The sequence below is a fragment of the Microplitis mediator genome, chromosome 7, assembly GCF_029852145.1.
Source record: "Microplitis mediator isolate UGA2020A chromosome 7, iyMicMedi2.1, whole genome shotgun sequence".
NCBI classification, from domain to species: domain Eukaryota; kingdom Metazoa; phylum Arthropoda; class Insecta; order Hymenoptera; family Braconidae; genus Microplitis; species Microplitis mediator.
Window position 1 is genome coordinate 9306514 of NC_079975.1, and position 19232 is coordinate 9325745.

Below are 19232 nucleotides of genomic sequence, written 5' to 3' on the forward strand. Positions count from 1 at the left end.
GAAGTGATTAATTTCACACACACACACACACACACACGCACACACACATGCACACATATACCTACGCACGTATACATGCACGCACGAATGCTCACACATGTACATAAACACGGGTGCGCACACTTGCTCGCACACACACACACACGCATGCACACGGGTGCACACATACGCGCGCGTGTGCACTCATACACCCACATGCATACAGACCCGCGCGAACACATGTACACACACGCGCACACATATACCCACGCACGTACACATGCACACGCACGCGAGCGCACTCATGCACACACTCACGCGAGCACACTCATGCACACACACATTCTTAGTTAAGAATTTTTACAACTTTGAATGGTAAGAGTTACCATCTTCTATTGTAACAATTATAATTTTCAATAATTACAATTAGCATCTTCGGTAGTAACCGTTACCATCATTAATTGTAACTGTTATCATTTTCAATTGTAATACTGATCATTATAACCACTGAAAAATATTATTACCATTTTAGATAGTTAAAATTACAATTTTTGTATTGTACATACAATAATTAATTTCTCTCCGTGTAGTATTGATTTTTTTAATAATAGAGCTTTAAAGTTGTATAATTCTGTTTACTCTAGACTTTGATGACCTGTAAGTATACGAAATATCAAGTTTAGAAATTTGACTTAACGGACTTTTTTTTAGGAAATTTAATGCCCTCCAAGAATATTCTAGAGTCAAATTTTTATCTCACACGGTTCAAAAGTTATAATATTTTTGATAAATAAAATGTTTTTGCATGTTATTTAAATGGAAAATTTCAAATGGCACCGAGACCATTTAAAATTGAGCTAAAAATTTTGCTCAATGGGAAAATTTTTTGCTCGGTACATAGGTCTTTTTTAAGACATCAATTCGATAGGTTGGTTTTTTGGCTCACCCTAATGTCCATGTAAAATCATGTTCAATCATGCATGATTATGCATGGGGAGTAAGAAATAGTCGCACAAGATTCATGCAATGGCATGCATGACGAAGCTCAATTATGAATAATCGTTCATGACACTGCATGATTCATGCAAAGGCATACATGGCCATGTAAAATCATGCATGACTAGGGAAGAATAGTGATGGTTCTCGCGGTAATCGATGCGTTTTATTGAGTTCTAGAGCTGATAAGATTTTCAAAGCGATTTATTTAGACGTTTCTGAGAAATTCCGAAAAAACTAAACAAACTTTTTTTTTGTATTTCTTAATTATCTCAGAGTCTATTTGATCGAATGATCTAAAAATTCCTAGGAAAGTTTATGGCTGACAAGCTCTTTTGATTGCCGCATGAAACATTCAAATCATGAGAGTATTTAAAAAATTGTAGAGAGTTCACACAATCACACATACATAGATACATAGATACAATTTTGAAAATGGTCGAAATAGTTTTTTCGGACCTCAAAACATCGAGATCTGATGAAAACTCAATTTTCGAAAATTGGAGTGAATACAATAACTTCCTGAAGTTTTCAAAAATCGTCGATTTTCATAGTGGGAAGTTAAAAGTACTATGATCAACGAGTGTCCAAAAACAATATTTTTGAGATGGTATATAAATTCAAAAACAATGTGAAGTTTCAGGACTGGACCGCAGGGTAAAAGGTTTCTCAATTTCTTTGGAATTTCATAACAAAAAATTTTTATAATATTTCATAACCTTATTACTATTTGTAAAACTTTCTATTTCTCTTTCAGTCCTACGAATTGAATGAATTTGATGTAAATTTAGTGTAAAAATGAAATGTTAAATGATATATTATATGACAGTTAAATATTATATTTTTTTATTAAACAAATATGTAACAACGAAAAAAGTGAGAGGGGAGGGAGACTCGAATCGGCGATTGAAAGTCCACAACCTCCACATTGCAGTGGTGGTGTGATCGGTTCTTTCTCTTTTTTCTATTCACCATTCCTCCACCTCCTTGTCAACAACTCACGAGCATCCTTGACGAAACATTTCTAACCCAGCCGAGATCACAGGAGTATCATGAGATCTACAATTTTCTTGTAAGTAAACATCAAAATTTTTTATTGAATTTATCAGTTTTTTATGTAAATCAAATTTTTTATTAATCCATACATCAATTTCAATTTTGCATTTACACGCATATGTTCTCATGTTCAGGTAGTAATTTTTATCATAATACTTGCGAAAAATTGAATGAAAAATTTTTTTATCAGTTCACGAGCAATAAGATCTTAAACTAAATGTCTTTTTTTTCTCAATCTTATTTTCGATTACTAGATATTTAATTTCGAATTCGGTGAATTGTACATTTATGTATTCATCCGTTTTAATTTACATGACGATCATTGCGTGGGAGTAAAAACATATGGTCTTAGAGCTCAGCAAATTTAAGAATAATTTCGAGCAAAAATAATAAAATACTCTATAAATTAACTTGTTATTTTAAAAAATTATAAACACTTCCAATAATAAATAAACTAAAACAATATAAAAGTAAATATTTTTATTAACCAAAGTAGATAATTTACTTGTTGATAAAAAATTAAATTACTATCTAAGATTGAACGTTACAGTTAATTTATTATTTTTTAAATGACTTTTAAAAATGAAATGGTAAATTATTTAATAGTTTAAATCGGAAAATATAATTTAAATGAATAAATAATTTTAATTTCTAATCGTAAATTATGTACTGTATAATTTAAAAAAAATAAAAGTGCAGACAGGAGTGTCGTGCTCTATTCACGATTAGTGCACTTTCGCTATGCTATATGCATAAAAAGCATCACATTACATACCGTTTTCATATATTTCATAAATAGTGTTTTAAATAATTAAAAAACGTTTGAATAAATTTAAATTACGTTTAATTCTAAAGCAATCGGTTCATTTTTTATAACTGCTAAAAATTGATATTTCTCCGCTCATATTATTAATAATCATAATCTGATAGAGATTTGTAATTTAAAAAAAAAACAATTAATATCATCGTACTTTTTATTATTAATTACAAAATTTGAATCATATAAAATTCTAGTTACTGATATTTGACTCATGTTATATTTTAAAATTATGTTTAGAAGAAATTTATAATATATTTAATAAAATATACAATTTGTTTGTCACTAATATTATTCTTGAATGGTTTTATAAATATCAATTTTTTTTCGATATACAGAAGGTGTAAATTTACATATATTTTTTTTTTGTACAATAATATTTGACAATATATTTTATGTAAAACTATTTTCATTTAGATAAAAGATATTAAATAATTTAATGTCAACAATCTCTTTCTCTTTAAATGTTAATTTCTTCATTTTTAAATTCAAATAATCTATGTGATTTCTGATTCCTCATTACTGATTGGTGTAACAGAGGTGATTATCGTCACGTGATGAAAATTCCAAGGCCGACGTGTTTACTTTTGATCCCTTTGGCTGCTAAAATTTCTGTACTCGGAAAGCAACTAATTAAACTTTGATTATTTAATTTGTACTTAAATTTTTTAGTTAATTAACTTTGAATCATTTAAGAATTTATCATAAATATTAATTACTTTAAAATGCGGAAATATATAAATAATTATAATAATTTATTGAGTTTACTATTCTAAATGATTAAGTAGGCAATAAATAACTTTTATTTGAATTATTTATCTCTATAATAGGTACTATTTTTTTTACTGCTATGTTATTGAGCTTAGTAATAAAGTTATTCTGATATAATGAACCCACAGAAGAAAGACTTCAAAAAAAATAAATAAATAAATAAAAAAATAAGTATTGTTTTGAAATTTTTATTACAAGTTATGATTCTTTATGAGTTTGACATTATCAAATCTTTTGATGTCATAAATGTGTTTAATAATTCATTTCATAAATGTCTTTACTTTTCTATATTTAGCTGATCAATAGACGATTTTCTAATTGAAAATATTATAAATATTAATTTTATTAACAATATTTCAATTGATTTATGATTTGTCACGATATAACCGGTTGTGTCTTCGATTGTCTACTTTCACTGCTCCACTGGCTAAACTTCAGCATTTTCATCGGCTTATGTGAAAGCCAATGAGAACAAATACTTACAGCTAAAATTAACAATCACACAAATTTATTTTCAAAAGTTTATCTTTTCTATAGATCTTTTGGTTTGCTAAATTATATTTAAGTTATTTATTTTGAAATATATAAAAGATAAATAAAATCGAAATTATAATACTTTGTTAGTTTATTCATGAATCCATAATATTTTTAATGTATAAAATGTATTACGGTGTAATCACATGCCATGATCAAAAGGCCAGAGAAAGTGAGACTCCGGATACTTGAATGTCACAGGTTAAATACGAACATTGGTAGCCGTTTGAAATATATTGATATGGAATTTATAAGTTAATCTTCGAGATTTAATGAGATATAGTCTCGAAAAAATGTGATTATCAATTATAAGAGAAAATTTTCTTATCAGTGTTATGCTAAAAAAATATGCTAATATGCAACAGTGAAAAAATTTACATAAATTGATGTTAGAGAATGATATTTTTATAAAATTTTTATAAACCAGCTAAAATTCGGGATAAATAATTACACAAAAATTATTATATGATTTAATTATTTTTTTATTAACTGTTATAACAGTTATTTATTTATTTTCTGACTGTGCAACAGTAAATGAAATCGATGAAGAGAAAGAATTATAATCACATTGAAAGAAAAAAAATTATTTTTGAGAAAAGAATTTTTTTTTTTATTTAAAAAATTTTGATGGAATGTATTGTTGTTTTAAAAAATAAAATGATTAAAAAACGAAGTACATTAATGCTATATATTTTGTAAGGCATTGAAATAAGTATCAATTTTTTTTTTATAAAAAAAAAAATAATGATCAATTATAAATAAATAACTGACTGAAATGAAAATGAAATATTTAATATTTTTTAATGACTATTTTTCTCTATGTATGTTCAAATACTTGTTATAAAAATAACTTGTAAAGGTCGAGTTGATATTTGCAATCTAAGAGTTCCGTAATAATTGCAAATTTTTTTTCTTTTTTTTTTTTCACTTATATACGAATTAATTTTAACTGACCTTTTCTTCTTATTATAATTGTGTTATCAATGTTTTTCGTGTTAGAAATAATTTTATGCTTTACCTTTTCTATATGGGATTGAATGTTTTCTTATTTTCAGAGATAAAATTCTGTAATTAATGCCTAATTGATTATTCGACTTCAAATAAAACTAAAATGTTTTCAACCGAAAGACTTATTTTTTTAAAGAATACACAATAACGGGTGTTGCTAAATTTTTCGAAATACTTTCGAACCCAGTATAGAAGATCAGAACAGAGGATATATTACTAAACGTCTGTAATGTAATTTTTAAACCTACTCAATCAATCAAAACATATTATTAAGAATATTACTAGATTTTATCGATTATAAGCTTTCATTTTATACTTAATATGAAATTCTGTTTACAAAAATTTTTCTTTTCTTTCAAATTATTTTAATAATAAAAAATAACGGTGTTAAAATGGATGTATCTTAACACCGAAGTGGCGCGAAATTAATTACATTGGTGTAGTAGCGTTATCCGACAGGTATTAAAACTTAAAACGGTGTACACGCGGAGTAAATTAACTCCGATCATAGCATGAGGGCCTGATTATAAGCAAACAGAAAAAAAAAAATAAAAATAATAATATTTCGCCAAAATAACGAAACTATCGTCAATTGAAATAAAAAAATCTGTCTATCGGTTGACCATGCAGGCCAGCCCTAAAACTTCCCGCTGTTTTTGAGCTCCTTGAGCTCGAAAACATTGTTGTGAATACCTTTTCGACTTCTACGAGCTCGAAAATACTTTTGTATGCCATTGTTTTAGAAAAAAACCGTTTTTCAGCATTTCTTTCTCCCACGATATCTCGCGAACGAACTAACCGATTTTGATGGTTGAAGCGGCAATTGACGTATTCTATTGAGTTCTAGAGCTGATCAAGTTTTAGAATTGTTTGGTTAAATTATTTCAAAGATATTCGCAAATAACTGTTTTTTACTATTTCTTTCTCCCGCGATATCTCTCGAACAAATTAACCGATTGAGATGATTAAGGTGGCAATCGACACGTTTCATTAAGTTCTAGAGCTGATTAGATTTTGGAGTCGATCGTTCAAGTCGTTTCTGAGAAATCAATAAAAAACTATAATAAAAAAAATTGTTTTTTTTCGTAATTCGCTAATATTTCCGAGTCTACTTAATCAAATGATCTGAAATTTTCAGGAAAGTCGGTAGCCAACACGTCCTTTCGGTTGCCGCCTTAATCATCCAAATCGATTCATTAGATAAAAAGTTACAGACCATTCACACACATACATACATACAGACACTCGGACATTCTGAAAATAGTCAGAATAGCTTCCTAGGACCTCAAAACGTCGACATCTGATGAAAAATCGGGGTGAAAACAATAACTTCCCGAAATTTTTGAAAATCATCGATTTTCTTAGCGGGAAGTTGAAAAAATTGCTATTACCTATGAAATAAGCAATGCCACTTTTATGGAACTGAAAATTTGCATAAACTTTTGATTAATTTTCTAATTAAATATTTAGGAACAGTATAATAATTCATTTTTTATACTTTTAATGTTTTTCATAATGCAATAACTGATCTAAAGCTCATAAATTAATCATTTATAATTTAATTTTATTTTTCTTGCTGATTGAGTTTGCAAAGAAACTTGAATCATAAAAATGTGTTTCCCATATTTTATACGATAACATTAACATGTAATTATGGACAAATATTCTTTGAATTTTTCCATAAAGTGGAAAATCTGTCGTATCATTAATTTTTGAAACAAAAAAAATTTATTTTGTGTATTTAAAATACAATTCGACTTCTGATACTTCAAAAATAGAACTACTTTTTTTTAACACCAGAAAAAATTTTAATATAGCTACCGGTGTTATTTCAACACCCTTTTTGTAGTTAAATTTTACAAATAAAAATTTCTCAATAACACTATTTTGTAATTTTTATACTTTATAGTTAACAAAAGCAATGTAATTTATAATATAATTTAATTTTTTTTAGATTATTGGCGTTTTATCTAATCAGCTGTGCATTAGCTGAAACCCAGTATGACGATGAAGAATATGTGGATGAACCAGAACCAGTAGTTACTCAAGCACCTGCAAAACCTGCAAGCAGATTAGGAAGTCTACTGTCTCCACGTGGAAGAGCTCCAATTGGTCGTAAACCTTCAACAGTAAGGTTCTTATTTTTTTAACTTGAAAAAACTGAAAAAAAAAAAAAAATGTATTTTTTCAGTGTGCATAATAAGTTTTTATTATTACTTATTAAATTTCTATAATTAATTACCTCTAATAATCATTTAGGGCTTCATTAATTTTTAGTAAAAACCCGGGTCAAAAAAATAACTTGATTTTGGCGTAATTTCAAGAATTTCAAATAATGCAAGTCTTGCAAGTCAAGTTTAAGTTCTTTTTTTAATAAATGAAAAATACATTTTAAGATATATAAGAAAATACACTTGGTTTTGACAAAGTTGTCTTACTTAGTACCGATTCACGCCATCCGAGTCAAATTAAAGTCACGTTGTCTTGGATTTGACTTAGTTGACTTAAATGTTTAAGTTAAAAAAGTTATTTTGAAGTTAAAAAAAAGTAAATGTAGCCAAAATCAAGTAAATCAAGTCCAATAAGTCCAAAAAGTCAAAATCGAGTTATTTTTTTGACCTGGGTAGCGACATTTAATTTTAAAATTTATGATTTTAAAATTCAGTAAGAAGTTATTTGTTATTTCAAATTTCTTTTCTTTTGCTTGTTATGAACATATTTAAAAGAATTTTACAAATTAATCGTTTATTTGAGAAACCCCATAAGTCAAGAAAATAAAATTTTTCAGGAAACACAAAAAACATTTTTTTTGGAAAAACTTGACATTAAAATAATAAATAAATAATTGAATACAATAATGTTAGCGTCTTTGAAAAAGATTCCAACAAGAAAAATTTAATTTTTTAACTGAAACTACTTAAAAAAATTATTTAAAGTTGATTGACTTATGGGGTTTCTCAACCAAACGGAAAAAAATCATAAAATCGTTATTTTTTAAATATTTCCTCTCAAATAATTTATCACACTGATAAAATGAAGTATTAAATATGAATTTGAACTCTGAAACTCAGAAATTACCAAAAATTATAATTAATTTCAAAATTTTAATTAGTCCTATACTAGTCAACAATAAAACAACATTTGAAGTTAATTTCTCAAATAGCGCGAATTTTAAATAAATAAAAAAAAAATGATTTCTGTAACACTAAAACTGCATATGTTTATTTGAGTCATTGACTTATGGGGTTTCTCAATTAAATAAAATTGCTGTCACCCCGTTAATTTTTTTTTAAACGTTGATTTGATGCATATTTTGATTGATTTCTATGGAGGGACATCCAAAGAACCCAAAAATGCAAAAAACCCAATTTCGTAAAAAACATGACTTATGAGGTTTCTCAAATAAACGATTCAAATAGTCTTATTGTTAATTAATTTACTTATTGGCTCAGCAAGAATTGTTTTATCGTTTACTTTTATAAAAATTATGCTCCTACTTGGTGACTAATATATAATCTTAAGAAACGAAAGATTTTTATTAGTACTAGTTTTATTTAAAAAAAAAAACAAAAAAAAAATGTAATAATTTTATATTATCATACTGTTATAACTTCTTGCTCATAAAATATTTAGATTTTTAGATAGAAGGATTATTTTTTGTTCTATTTAATACGTGAGTAGAAACTCGAAAAATTAAGTGAGAATTTGTAAGTAGTATGGTAGGCTAAATTTAGGCTCAGAATTTTGACTCAATGTTATTCCAAGGTTAGCCACATAGTTAACCACTTGTTATTTTTTATTTCGAATTTATATTCTGATAAAGTATAGCATAAATTTATAATTTTTATTATTTTTTAAGACAACAACCACTACACTTAAACCAGTTGAACAAGATGTCGAAGAAGAGGGTGAAGATTTCGATGAATCAGCTGATGAAAATGCTGAACAAGAAGAAACCCCAACTACTACAACAGAGTCATCAAAAAAACTTCGGGCTGGAGGCCTCATGAGATCATTCAGGTATTAATAAATTTTTATTAGCTTTATGTTTTTTTTGTTATCTGATACAAACCATTACAAAAATTTTTTTTTTATTCCAGAACGAATGAAGATCTTTTGGCTGCTTTAAAAAGACGACGAGCTCAAGCTGGTACTTATAAAGAGACGACGACACATTCATCAGTTGAACATACTACTTCAAAATCAAAGTAAAATATATGAAAATATAATAAATCATATGTATTTAAATGTGAGTATTAATAATAAAAATTAATTTTATTTTTAGGGCATCGAATGGAAGAAATAAAAGTAATACCAACAGTGAGCCCTCATCTAGACCAGGAACTCGCGGAAGATTTGGAAACAATAGTAGAGGTAAAGCTCAAGAGCAAACTGATGAAACTCAGCAGGATGAAGTTCAAGTGAAAAATAAATCATATCACAGAGGATGATTAATGATGGTATTAAAAAATAAGTTCTAATAAATTTAATTGCTATACTTTATATATACTTTTGTTTTTCATATACTACATTCATCATTTAAAGCAACAAGCTTTTAATAACAATTTTGTCTATCATAATTTTTGAGCAATTTATTGTCTCTTCACAAGAAATTTAAATGTGATAACTATATCCGAGATAATAGAAAATATGAACACTCATTTTTTCTATAGACGGAAAATACTGAAATTATTCATATAAAAATAACAAATTCAACATCTGCTAATTATCTTTTGTAATGTATAAATGTAAATTAATAATAAAAGAAAAAAATGAATTTATAATTTCTTTAAGGATTAATTACATATTTTAAAATGATATTCATACCGTAGCTAGTGTCAGTACACTGTAAAAAATTTGGTGTAAAGGTGGCCCCTGAGAAATTTACACGGCCGTGTAGTGTGAAATAATGGTGTAAAAAATCTTCGATGTAAATGATCCATCGGTGTAATTTTAACACGATGTAATCTAATTTGTTTCGCCATTCCGTGTTACTCGTTATGATTTTGATTAATGAGCAACAAATGATCATTAATAGTACATTGTGTGACAAGGGATGAAACAAGACGATTTCAGACCAGGGTGAAGTTGGCTGCCCGAGCCGTAGGTGAGGGCTGACCACTCGCAGTCTGAAATCGTGTTTCATCCGGAGTCACACACTATATTTTTCATGGTTACCTACATCGAAACTACAAGTTTCAGTGTCAGCAGCCAGTAAGAAACACGTTTACTTTAAGCCGATGATGCGGAGAACTGTTAAAGAATGAGAAATCTGTGATTTACAGCCACATTAAATAATAAATAAGACAAAAATATTTTTTTCACCTGTTTTTAGTAATTTTATTTCGTTAATTAAAACTGTTACTTAAAAAATGAAATGAGTAAACGGAACCCTCACAGATTTGAATCACGGTGGGAACACCGTGAAAGTGTAAACATCGTGGATCCACTGTGGTTACACGGTGGGTTTGTTCCATTTCACCACCGGGTATACACAGTGTATCCACTGTGATTACGCGGTGTATCCACCGTGATTACGCGGTGGCTTGACCACTGTGTATACACGGTGTTCCCACTGTGATTACGCGGTGTATCCACCGTGATTCCACGGTGGCTTTGTGCTATTTCACCACCGTGTTTCCACGGTGTATCCACCGCGTAATCACAGTGGAAACACCGTGTATACACGGTGGTCAAGCCACCGTGTAATCACGGTGGATACACCGCGTAATCACAGTGGTAAAATGGAACAAACCCACCGTGTTTCCACCGTGATTCAAATCTGCGAGGGAACTGACAAGAAAATGAATGAGAGTAATAAGGCTGCAAATGAACATCAAATATAACTGACACCGTGCGGAAACAATCGTGTTTCTTCCCAAGAGAAGAAACACACATGTTTTCGCCGTTTGTATGAAGGCATTTGTGAATTACGAATTTGCTAGTAGATGTTTGCAGCATCGGCTTGAAATTAGTTGGTCTCGACTGGCTGTAAAGACACTGAAACTTCAAGTTTCGATGCTGGTATCATGAAAACATTTTTAACTAATTACTTAATAAGTATATTAATTTTATTTAGATATTAAATAGTATTTTAAACATTCAAATATTTTTATGATTATTTTTCGTAACGAAAAATTATCATGAATTACACATTTACACGCTTGACGGTGTAAAAATTTTTAATTCACACCACCTAAATTTACCATGATATTTGGTGTAATTTTCACACCAAGTCATTTACACTACACCGAGTCCAAAAATTTTTTACAGTGTCCTGTATGTACTTAATGCTTATATTAACATAACTTAATTACAATTAGTAATGAAAAATCATTATAAAGTATACTGTAAAAAATGTTTGGTGTGAAAATGGTCCCCAAGGATTTTACACGGTGTCCTCTGTGTAAAATGATGGCCTTAAATTTTTTCGGAGTGAAACATCAAGCGGTGTACTTTTAGCAAAGTGTGAGTGTTATCTTCTACACCGTTCGGTCTTATTAGCTCAACACTCATACATTGTCTGATCATATAATCTGTAGTTAAAAATGACCCATTAACTGTTTTTAATATCAAAATTTATTAATTCAACTTTAAACATTATCAACCAACTTTCTTTAATGATTAAAAAAATTATACAATTGATAACTGAACCAATAAAATACATAATGTCAAGTATTTTCAATGAAAAAAATGACTCATTACAAGCAACATTCTAACACGTTTATCAAAGGTAAATTAATTACGATCTAACAATATATATCCACACATATACATTTGCCATTGATATTTATACGACCTTCATGAAGTAATTTATGGTTCGAAGTTGATAACGATTCTCTTTACATAAGTATTTTTGTTTGATATGATATTAATTATAAATTAAATCTTAGAATAGGAATTTCTACAAGAGTATTTTTTATTATTGTCGCACCCAAACGAGAACTGATTTTTTATTATTGAATTTTTATTATTTTATATTTCATTGTGTCTATCAAAGTAAAATTTATACCGTTGGTGGTGTGATCGTCTTTATTCATCCAGACAACAATTTAACACCATCCGTCGTGTGACACACCGTCAGTCTTGAAAATTTTGAAACCACAGCGTAGATCCTGGTTTTTTTTACAGTGTAGTATTACTATAATTTGAATCATATTTACTATAGACGAACTGTTCCCATACTTCGTAAATTATTATTTTTTTTTTTAACAAAAATCTAAAAAACGTCATGTCCCTGATTAAACAACTGAATTCGATCGTATTAAACAGAATTGAATTTTTAATTCTATATAATTCAGATAAATTCTGTTAATTCGGTACCTAACTTGAAAAAGAATTCTGTCTTTTTTGGCAGGAAAACCAGAATTTATCCAAATTCAAACTAATTTAAATATTTCTGTTCGATTTTGTTCTAAAATAATTCTCAAATTTCTGGTTCTGACTCCGAATTAAACTGAATAAAAACAGATTCCAAATATTTAAATCGGTTTTTTCCGGTTAATTTGAAAATAATCCTCGAATTTCTGGTTCTGACTCGGAATTAAACCGAATTGAAACCAATTCAAATATTTTGGATCGGTTTTATTCTGTTTAATTCAAAAATAATCCTTGAATTCTTTTAAATTTTGTCTTATCGAATTTAACAGAATGTAACAGAATTGAAATTTTCAACTGTTGAATTCTGTTTTGCAGAATTCGACAGAATTTAACAGAATTAAAATTTTCAATTCGGTAGAATTCAGTCGTTTAATCAGGGGTACTTCTAATAAATGCCATGAGAAAGTTTCGATTTATGATTCAATCAAATCCAATAGATTTTAATTTAAAAAATTGTTTTTTATTTTAAGATTACATTTTTTGATCCTAGATTGAATTATTAGATTATAAAAATTTACAATAAATTAGTGAAATATTAAAAAGTATAAAATAGCTCCATTAAATTGCGAATCCTCGGTGTCGTGTGTGATATTTGTATATTATTTTATTAACAGTCACAATATATATTATGTCAAGATATTGTATTGGAAAGTTATATTATAAACTTTATATTAAGTACTGACTTTTTATGGCTGTAACCTTATGTTACAACAGCGATACCCTACAGGTGTGTAAAGGATTCACTGAATTTGCAGAACTTTAAATAGAATGGATTCAAATGATAAAAACCTACATTGTAAGTCGAGGTTAACGCCTTGATTTTTTTCTTTTTTTTAAATATTAATTGCGAAAACAATTTGAAGTATTTGGAAGGTTGGGTTGAAGGAGAATGCCACAGAACTTTAAAAGTAAAAAAATTAAATTCAAACAACCTTGAAGGAAGACAAACTGCCGAGAAATATTACACTTGTTACGATATCCCTCGATTGCAGACAATTGAAAAAAATACGAGAATTGATCGTATCAAGTATCATCGTTGATAATCTTTTTTAGTTTTTTGAAAATAATAAGTTATAAAATTATCTATAATATCATAAATGTTGTCATACTCATAAATATTCGTAACTCTGTAAATTATTAATTCGAAATTTTGTCATTTATCTATTCTACTATTCTTATAGTAATAAATATTTTCCCTGCTTAGAAAATTTTATAAAAGCCGATAGATTATTATAGAGATATTTTAAAACTAAATGAGTTCTATGAGAAGTGCTATGCGCTTTATTTACACAGCTATAAGAATTTCGTTTTCAATCGATATGAAAACTTCGTAACAAAATATTGTATTTTCAGTACACAGATAAAAAGTATTTCTTGACGCGAAAATCTTTTACTCATTCTAAGAAAATTCGTACTTGCCCCAAGAAATTTTGCATTGTGAATTGAAAACAAAAATTTTCTTGGGGCAAGAAAAAATTTCTTGCGCCAAAATAACCCAGACAGCACTCAAGTCGGAATGACTGCTTTACGACGTCTTTTTGAAGGCGTCCTCAAGAAGTCTTATAATGACTTCTTAAAGGTGTCATTTTTAATAACTCTTAATTGAGAGTTCTCGAAGACTCCATAAATAAGACGTCAGTTTTGTGACGAATAAATAAATTCTTTTTTAAACTTCTTTTTGAAGTCAAAATTAGGAGCTCCTTAAAGACGTTATGGTAAATTCATACTGAAGTCTTATTTGCGAAGTCAGAAAAAAGAACTCTTTTGAAAGACGTCTTACTGAGTTCGCTAGGTGACTCATTCGACATCTTGAAGACTTCTTAAAGACTTCTTTAAGATGTTGATGAGATGTCCAAATCATAAATAGGAATTCATTCAGAACTCGTCAAGACGTCATTTTGCTATCTGGGATTTCTTGCGCCAAAAAATCGTTTTTTTTATGAAGGATAACATAGAACTTATTAAAATTTTCTTGTTTCTATCAAATTTTATAGAGAGTATCTTTAAAAAGCAATTATTTCGAGTGCAATTTCTTTACATGTGCTTATAAATGACCATATATGGCCACATATGATGCTCCATATACAGCCACATATGGAAATTGGCAATATAAGACCAGATATGACCATATGTAGTCATACATAAAATCACTTGGAAACTATATATGGCCGCATATGGTCATATCTGGCCATAAATGGTCATATATAAGCCATATATTATCCATATGTGGTCATAAAAAACCATATATGATTCGTTTTTCGCGGGTAAAGTTTGTGGCGTATAAATTTAGATATATACATATATTTTAAAAATAAGACATAACTGAATTGAAGAAGCATTTGAATTTATTACGTTCCTGCACAAGTTGAAAATGTCACAGAATGTAAGGTCAATAGTGATTATGTACAAGTGTTTAGAATAGTAAATATCAAAAGTAAATTGCAACCTCAATTGCATAATCGACGGCGCTTATCTCAAGACGACGAGCGCCGTTGATTCAAGAGTCGCATGCCGAGTAAATCGACGAGAAACGTCGCATAAGTTTCTCTGACCTTTTATTAATGTCAGTAGGTATGAAACATTCTCGTTAAATATTCAATTGTAGCTTAAATCTGAAACGTATTTTGATTTAACAAGAAAAAAAAAACAAACAAATTAAATTAACGTAATCTTTTTTTTTCATAGTTATTTTTGATATAAAATAAGTTAAAATGAAATAATGTTTTTTGCATTAATATTGACCAAGAGTTTATCTACAGTATGAGAATGTATATTGTGAAACAGAAAGACGGAAATAATTATTGAGAACACGCTTGAGTTCTAGATTATGATGAAGATGATGATATTATTCCACTTGATGTTGTCACTAATTCTAGCAACAGAATACTCTGCTAATTTTTTTATTTTTCATATGTTGTTCTTAATTGTTTAATTTTCATTTCACCATTCTTGTGTCCTTCATTGCTAATTATTTAAATAACCAAATTATAAATACAATTGCAATTATTCTCTATACAGTTTTTATATCAATAAACATAAAGAATAGTGTCACTTTAAAACTAATACCGAAAAAATTCTGCTATAAATAAAAATGTATAATACAATGCGGAGGTGCACAGGACTTTCTCCAGATCGTTGATCCTTATTTTGCTTTCCCTGATACATATGTATATCAGAAATGCACATCCGACACACTCGACCTAATAGCTATGCACAAAGATTGATATCGATTGCAGACACGTCTAGAAATAGTAAAAATTAAACATTTCAATTTGTCACTAAATAATATTGTTTATTACATCGATATAAATTTTGTTTTTTTTTTATTGTCATTTTTGGAACTTTGCTAATATGGAAAAATTTTTATTTTTATATTGAATATTTTGTTGAAAAAAAAAATCATTCATGTCTGTTAAAATTATGGATTGCAAAAAAATTTGAAGAATGTCATAATATAATTATGTTTGAACAAGTTTCAATTAAATATGATGTTAAGAATGCTTGTAATGTTAAGGTCGCTATCTCCATAGCCAGAAGGAGTAGGTCAAATTTGTTCATTTTGTTCGGGATTAAAAAATATATGTTTGAGACTTATAATTAGTTTCAGTGATTTTTTAAATCGCAAAATATATTTTTTTTAATTTCTTTTGTGACAATAATGAAAATAATTATAATTACGATTATAAAAAATACTAAAAAAAAAAAAAATATGTACGACAATAATTCAAGCCTATTAAGAAATTGAAATAAATTAATTTGTTTGTAAGCTTTACAAAATTGACATTTTAATTATGTAGGTGTTTAAAATATTTCGTTCACGTTTTTCATCTGATCAATGAATATTCAATGATAACATTTGATAGAATGTATAGATATACGAAGATGTAATGTAATATCTTTTAATATTTACCAATATATATATATAGTTATATAGAAGTTTACGGAGAAAGCGATCGATGTATAGAAAAATGAGAAGTAAAAAGCAAAAAAAAAAAGATAAAAACAAATGTGTACGTGTCAAGTGATACCAGAAGCGACGTCTGATTGGACAATCGTGAGCAAGTTTCTTTCTCTTATTTTGGTTCGCTTCATGTTTTTTAATTCCATTCAGGACCATACCGACAAGTATTTTATTGTGACACTTTTACTCTCACTGATACATTTATAAGTTATTTTAAAATTGAGATGAAATTCCAAAAATAAATTATAATAGATTTAATTTATATTTTATTTTAAATTAACGATCCTTCAAATAAAATAAATATGAATTAGTTTCAATAAAACACAGATAAGTTTGTAGTTTATTTCTTGTTTATTAAGCACTTAAGAGGATGTGCCATCTATTCTTTTTCTTACACACATGTGAACAAACGAAACGGTCCTTGTTGCACTTACAGTTCTCAGATATAAACTGAAATTTCCGAACGAGATGCATTTCATTCGATAAATAATAACTTTACGCATCGAATGAAATATTTTATTTAATGATTTGGGTCTTTATCTATGAAAACGGTTCATTTGAAAATCAACTACTTTACTCTCTTAAAAAGCATTCAGAATTATGAATTCGGAAAATTAGAGCTAAAGGCTATCGTATATTCAAAATTCATTTGCATCATTCTTGGCTACCTATCGATTTCTTGTCAATATTTCAAGACTATTCAGTAGCCTCCCCAAGGGTACCGAGTAAGCAATAGATGTTTACTGTGTAAATACTCTGGTAAAGCATGATGTTAATTTGTATGCATATATTTACGATAAGCAATTAAATTGATATTAAATAAAAAAAAAAGCATCAGTCAAGATCTTATTAAATACGAATCATTATATATATTCAGGAAGTTTTCTTCAATATGAAAAGAATATGTATTTACAATTACTGTTCTAGAGAGCTAGGATATAAATATTAGGGTGGGCCGAAAATCCGCTTTTTAAAAATTTTTTTTATTAATACCAAAAATATTTTTCCTTGTACAAAAAAAAAATTTTTCGGAAATCAAAAAAAATTTTAGGTCGATATCTTAGGCTCGCCAAATCCCGCTAAAGTTAGAAGTTGTTTAAAATTTTTTTTCCATTACGTTTTGTTTGGAAATTTAATTTTCTACAAAATAGGTCCTATAATAAAATTACGTAAAGTTGATAGTTACTCAGATAATTGCAATTTTGCTCTAAAAAATGAAATTTTTCAAGATATTATTACTTTTTCAGGGTAAAAAATAAATTTTATCATAAAAATTTCGTAGGCAATTCAATTTTCTACAAAACAGACCTAATAAAAATTTATTCAAAGTTGATAGTTACAAAGATAATAGCAATTCTTGGTGAAAACCATCAAATAACGAGAAATGGGACTATCTAAACATAAAACTGCCAGTTTCTGAATAACTATAAATTTCAAGTTTTCACCAGAAGACCAATTTTGTAAGAAATTTGATTTTCCATGAAATTTATATGATAAAATTCATATTTTAACCTGACAAAGTAATAATATCTTAAAAAATTATATTTTTTAGAACAAAATTGCAATTATTTCAGTAACTATTAACTCTACGTAATTTTATTAAAGAACCTGTTATGTAGAAAATCGAATTTTCGATCAAAATAAGTTGGAAAAAAATTTTTAAACAACTTCTAACTTTAGCGGGATTTGGCGAGCCTAAGATATCGACCTAAAATTTTTTTTGTTTTCCGAAAATTTTTTTTTTTTGTACAAAGAAAAATATTTTTGGTATTAATAATGAAAATTCAAAAAAAGCGGATTCTCGGCCTACCCTAATAAATATATCTATCTCGTAAATTTTTCATATGTTTAAACGTTTGTGAAATGTATCTTACAAGTATTTTTCTCTCCAAGGTCCAATCATAAATGTTAGAGTATAAGCTATAGAGTATAAGTAATGTTAAAGATCATAGTTTATTAATTACATTAATATCATGCAGACTATTTTTATTTCGTGCTGCTATTGAATTATGAAAATGATTCCCATACATCAAAGGAATTATTTTTACACTGATATGCATAACTAGTCTCCTTAAATGAATCAATGAAACGTAATGATAATCAGTTAATATTTACTGAAAAATAATTCTAAGCACATACCTTGAACTGTTTGTACAATGACTATTCCTTGATTCATTTTGAAAGACTATACTTAACATGGGAACCATTGCTAAATAACATTAAAACAATTCTCAAAATAAAAAATATATAATATTCCCATGATATTTTAAGAACAATTCTTACAGTAGCATAAAAGCGACTACCATAATTGTGTGGGAAAGTTAATCATAACATATATTATAAGAACTATTTCAATGTTATAGGGGAATGACATCTATAATATGTTATTAGGAATGAGTTACATGGAGTATAGGTATTAATCCTGTCATAGTTTTTAAAATATTGAGTTTTCATTAGATAATCGACCGTGTGAGGTCTTAAGAAACTACTCTGGCTATTTTCAAGGTCATGTCCAAGTGTATGTGTATATGCCTGGATAAAAATATTTGGCCGAAATCACGCAGAAACTATAGAATTTTATTAGAAAAAGCCGAAAATTGAGTGGACCTTTTTTAGACCTGATTTTCGGCCTAATTATTGGCCTAACAGGCTTTCAGCTTTGTGTTCACTTCCTGAACCTTTTGTCAGCCACTTTTCGGCCACGAAAAAATTTTATTATTTTTTTGGTTT

The 19232-nt window shown here is 28.0% G+C and overlaps 1 protein-coding gene across 1 annotated transcript; it reads left to right on the forward strand.

Moving 5' to 3' along the window:
- Nucleotides 1-1887: 1887 nt before the first annotated feature.
- Nucleotides 1888-9903, forward strand: LOC130671084 (uncharacterized). The gene is made up of 5 exons (XM_057474778.1): nucleotides 1888-2047; nucleotides 7116-7290; nucleotides 9021-9181; nucleotides 9262-9369; nucleotides 9447-9903. The coding sequence occupies exons 1-5, from the start codon at nucleotides 2028-2030 to the stop codon at nucleotides 9610-9612; spliced, it is 630 nt and encodes a 209-aa protein (XP_057330761.1). The 5' UTR covers nucleotides 1888-2027; the 3' UTR covers nucleotides 9613-9903.
- Nucleotides 9904-19232: the final 9329 nt, after the last annotated feature.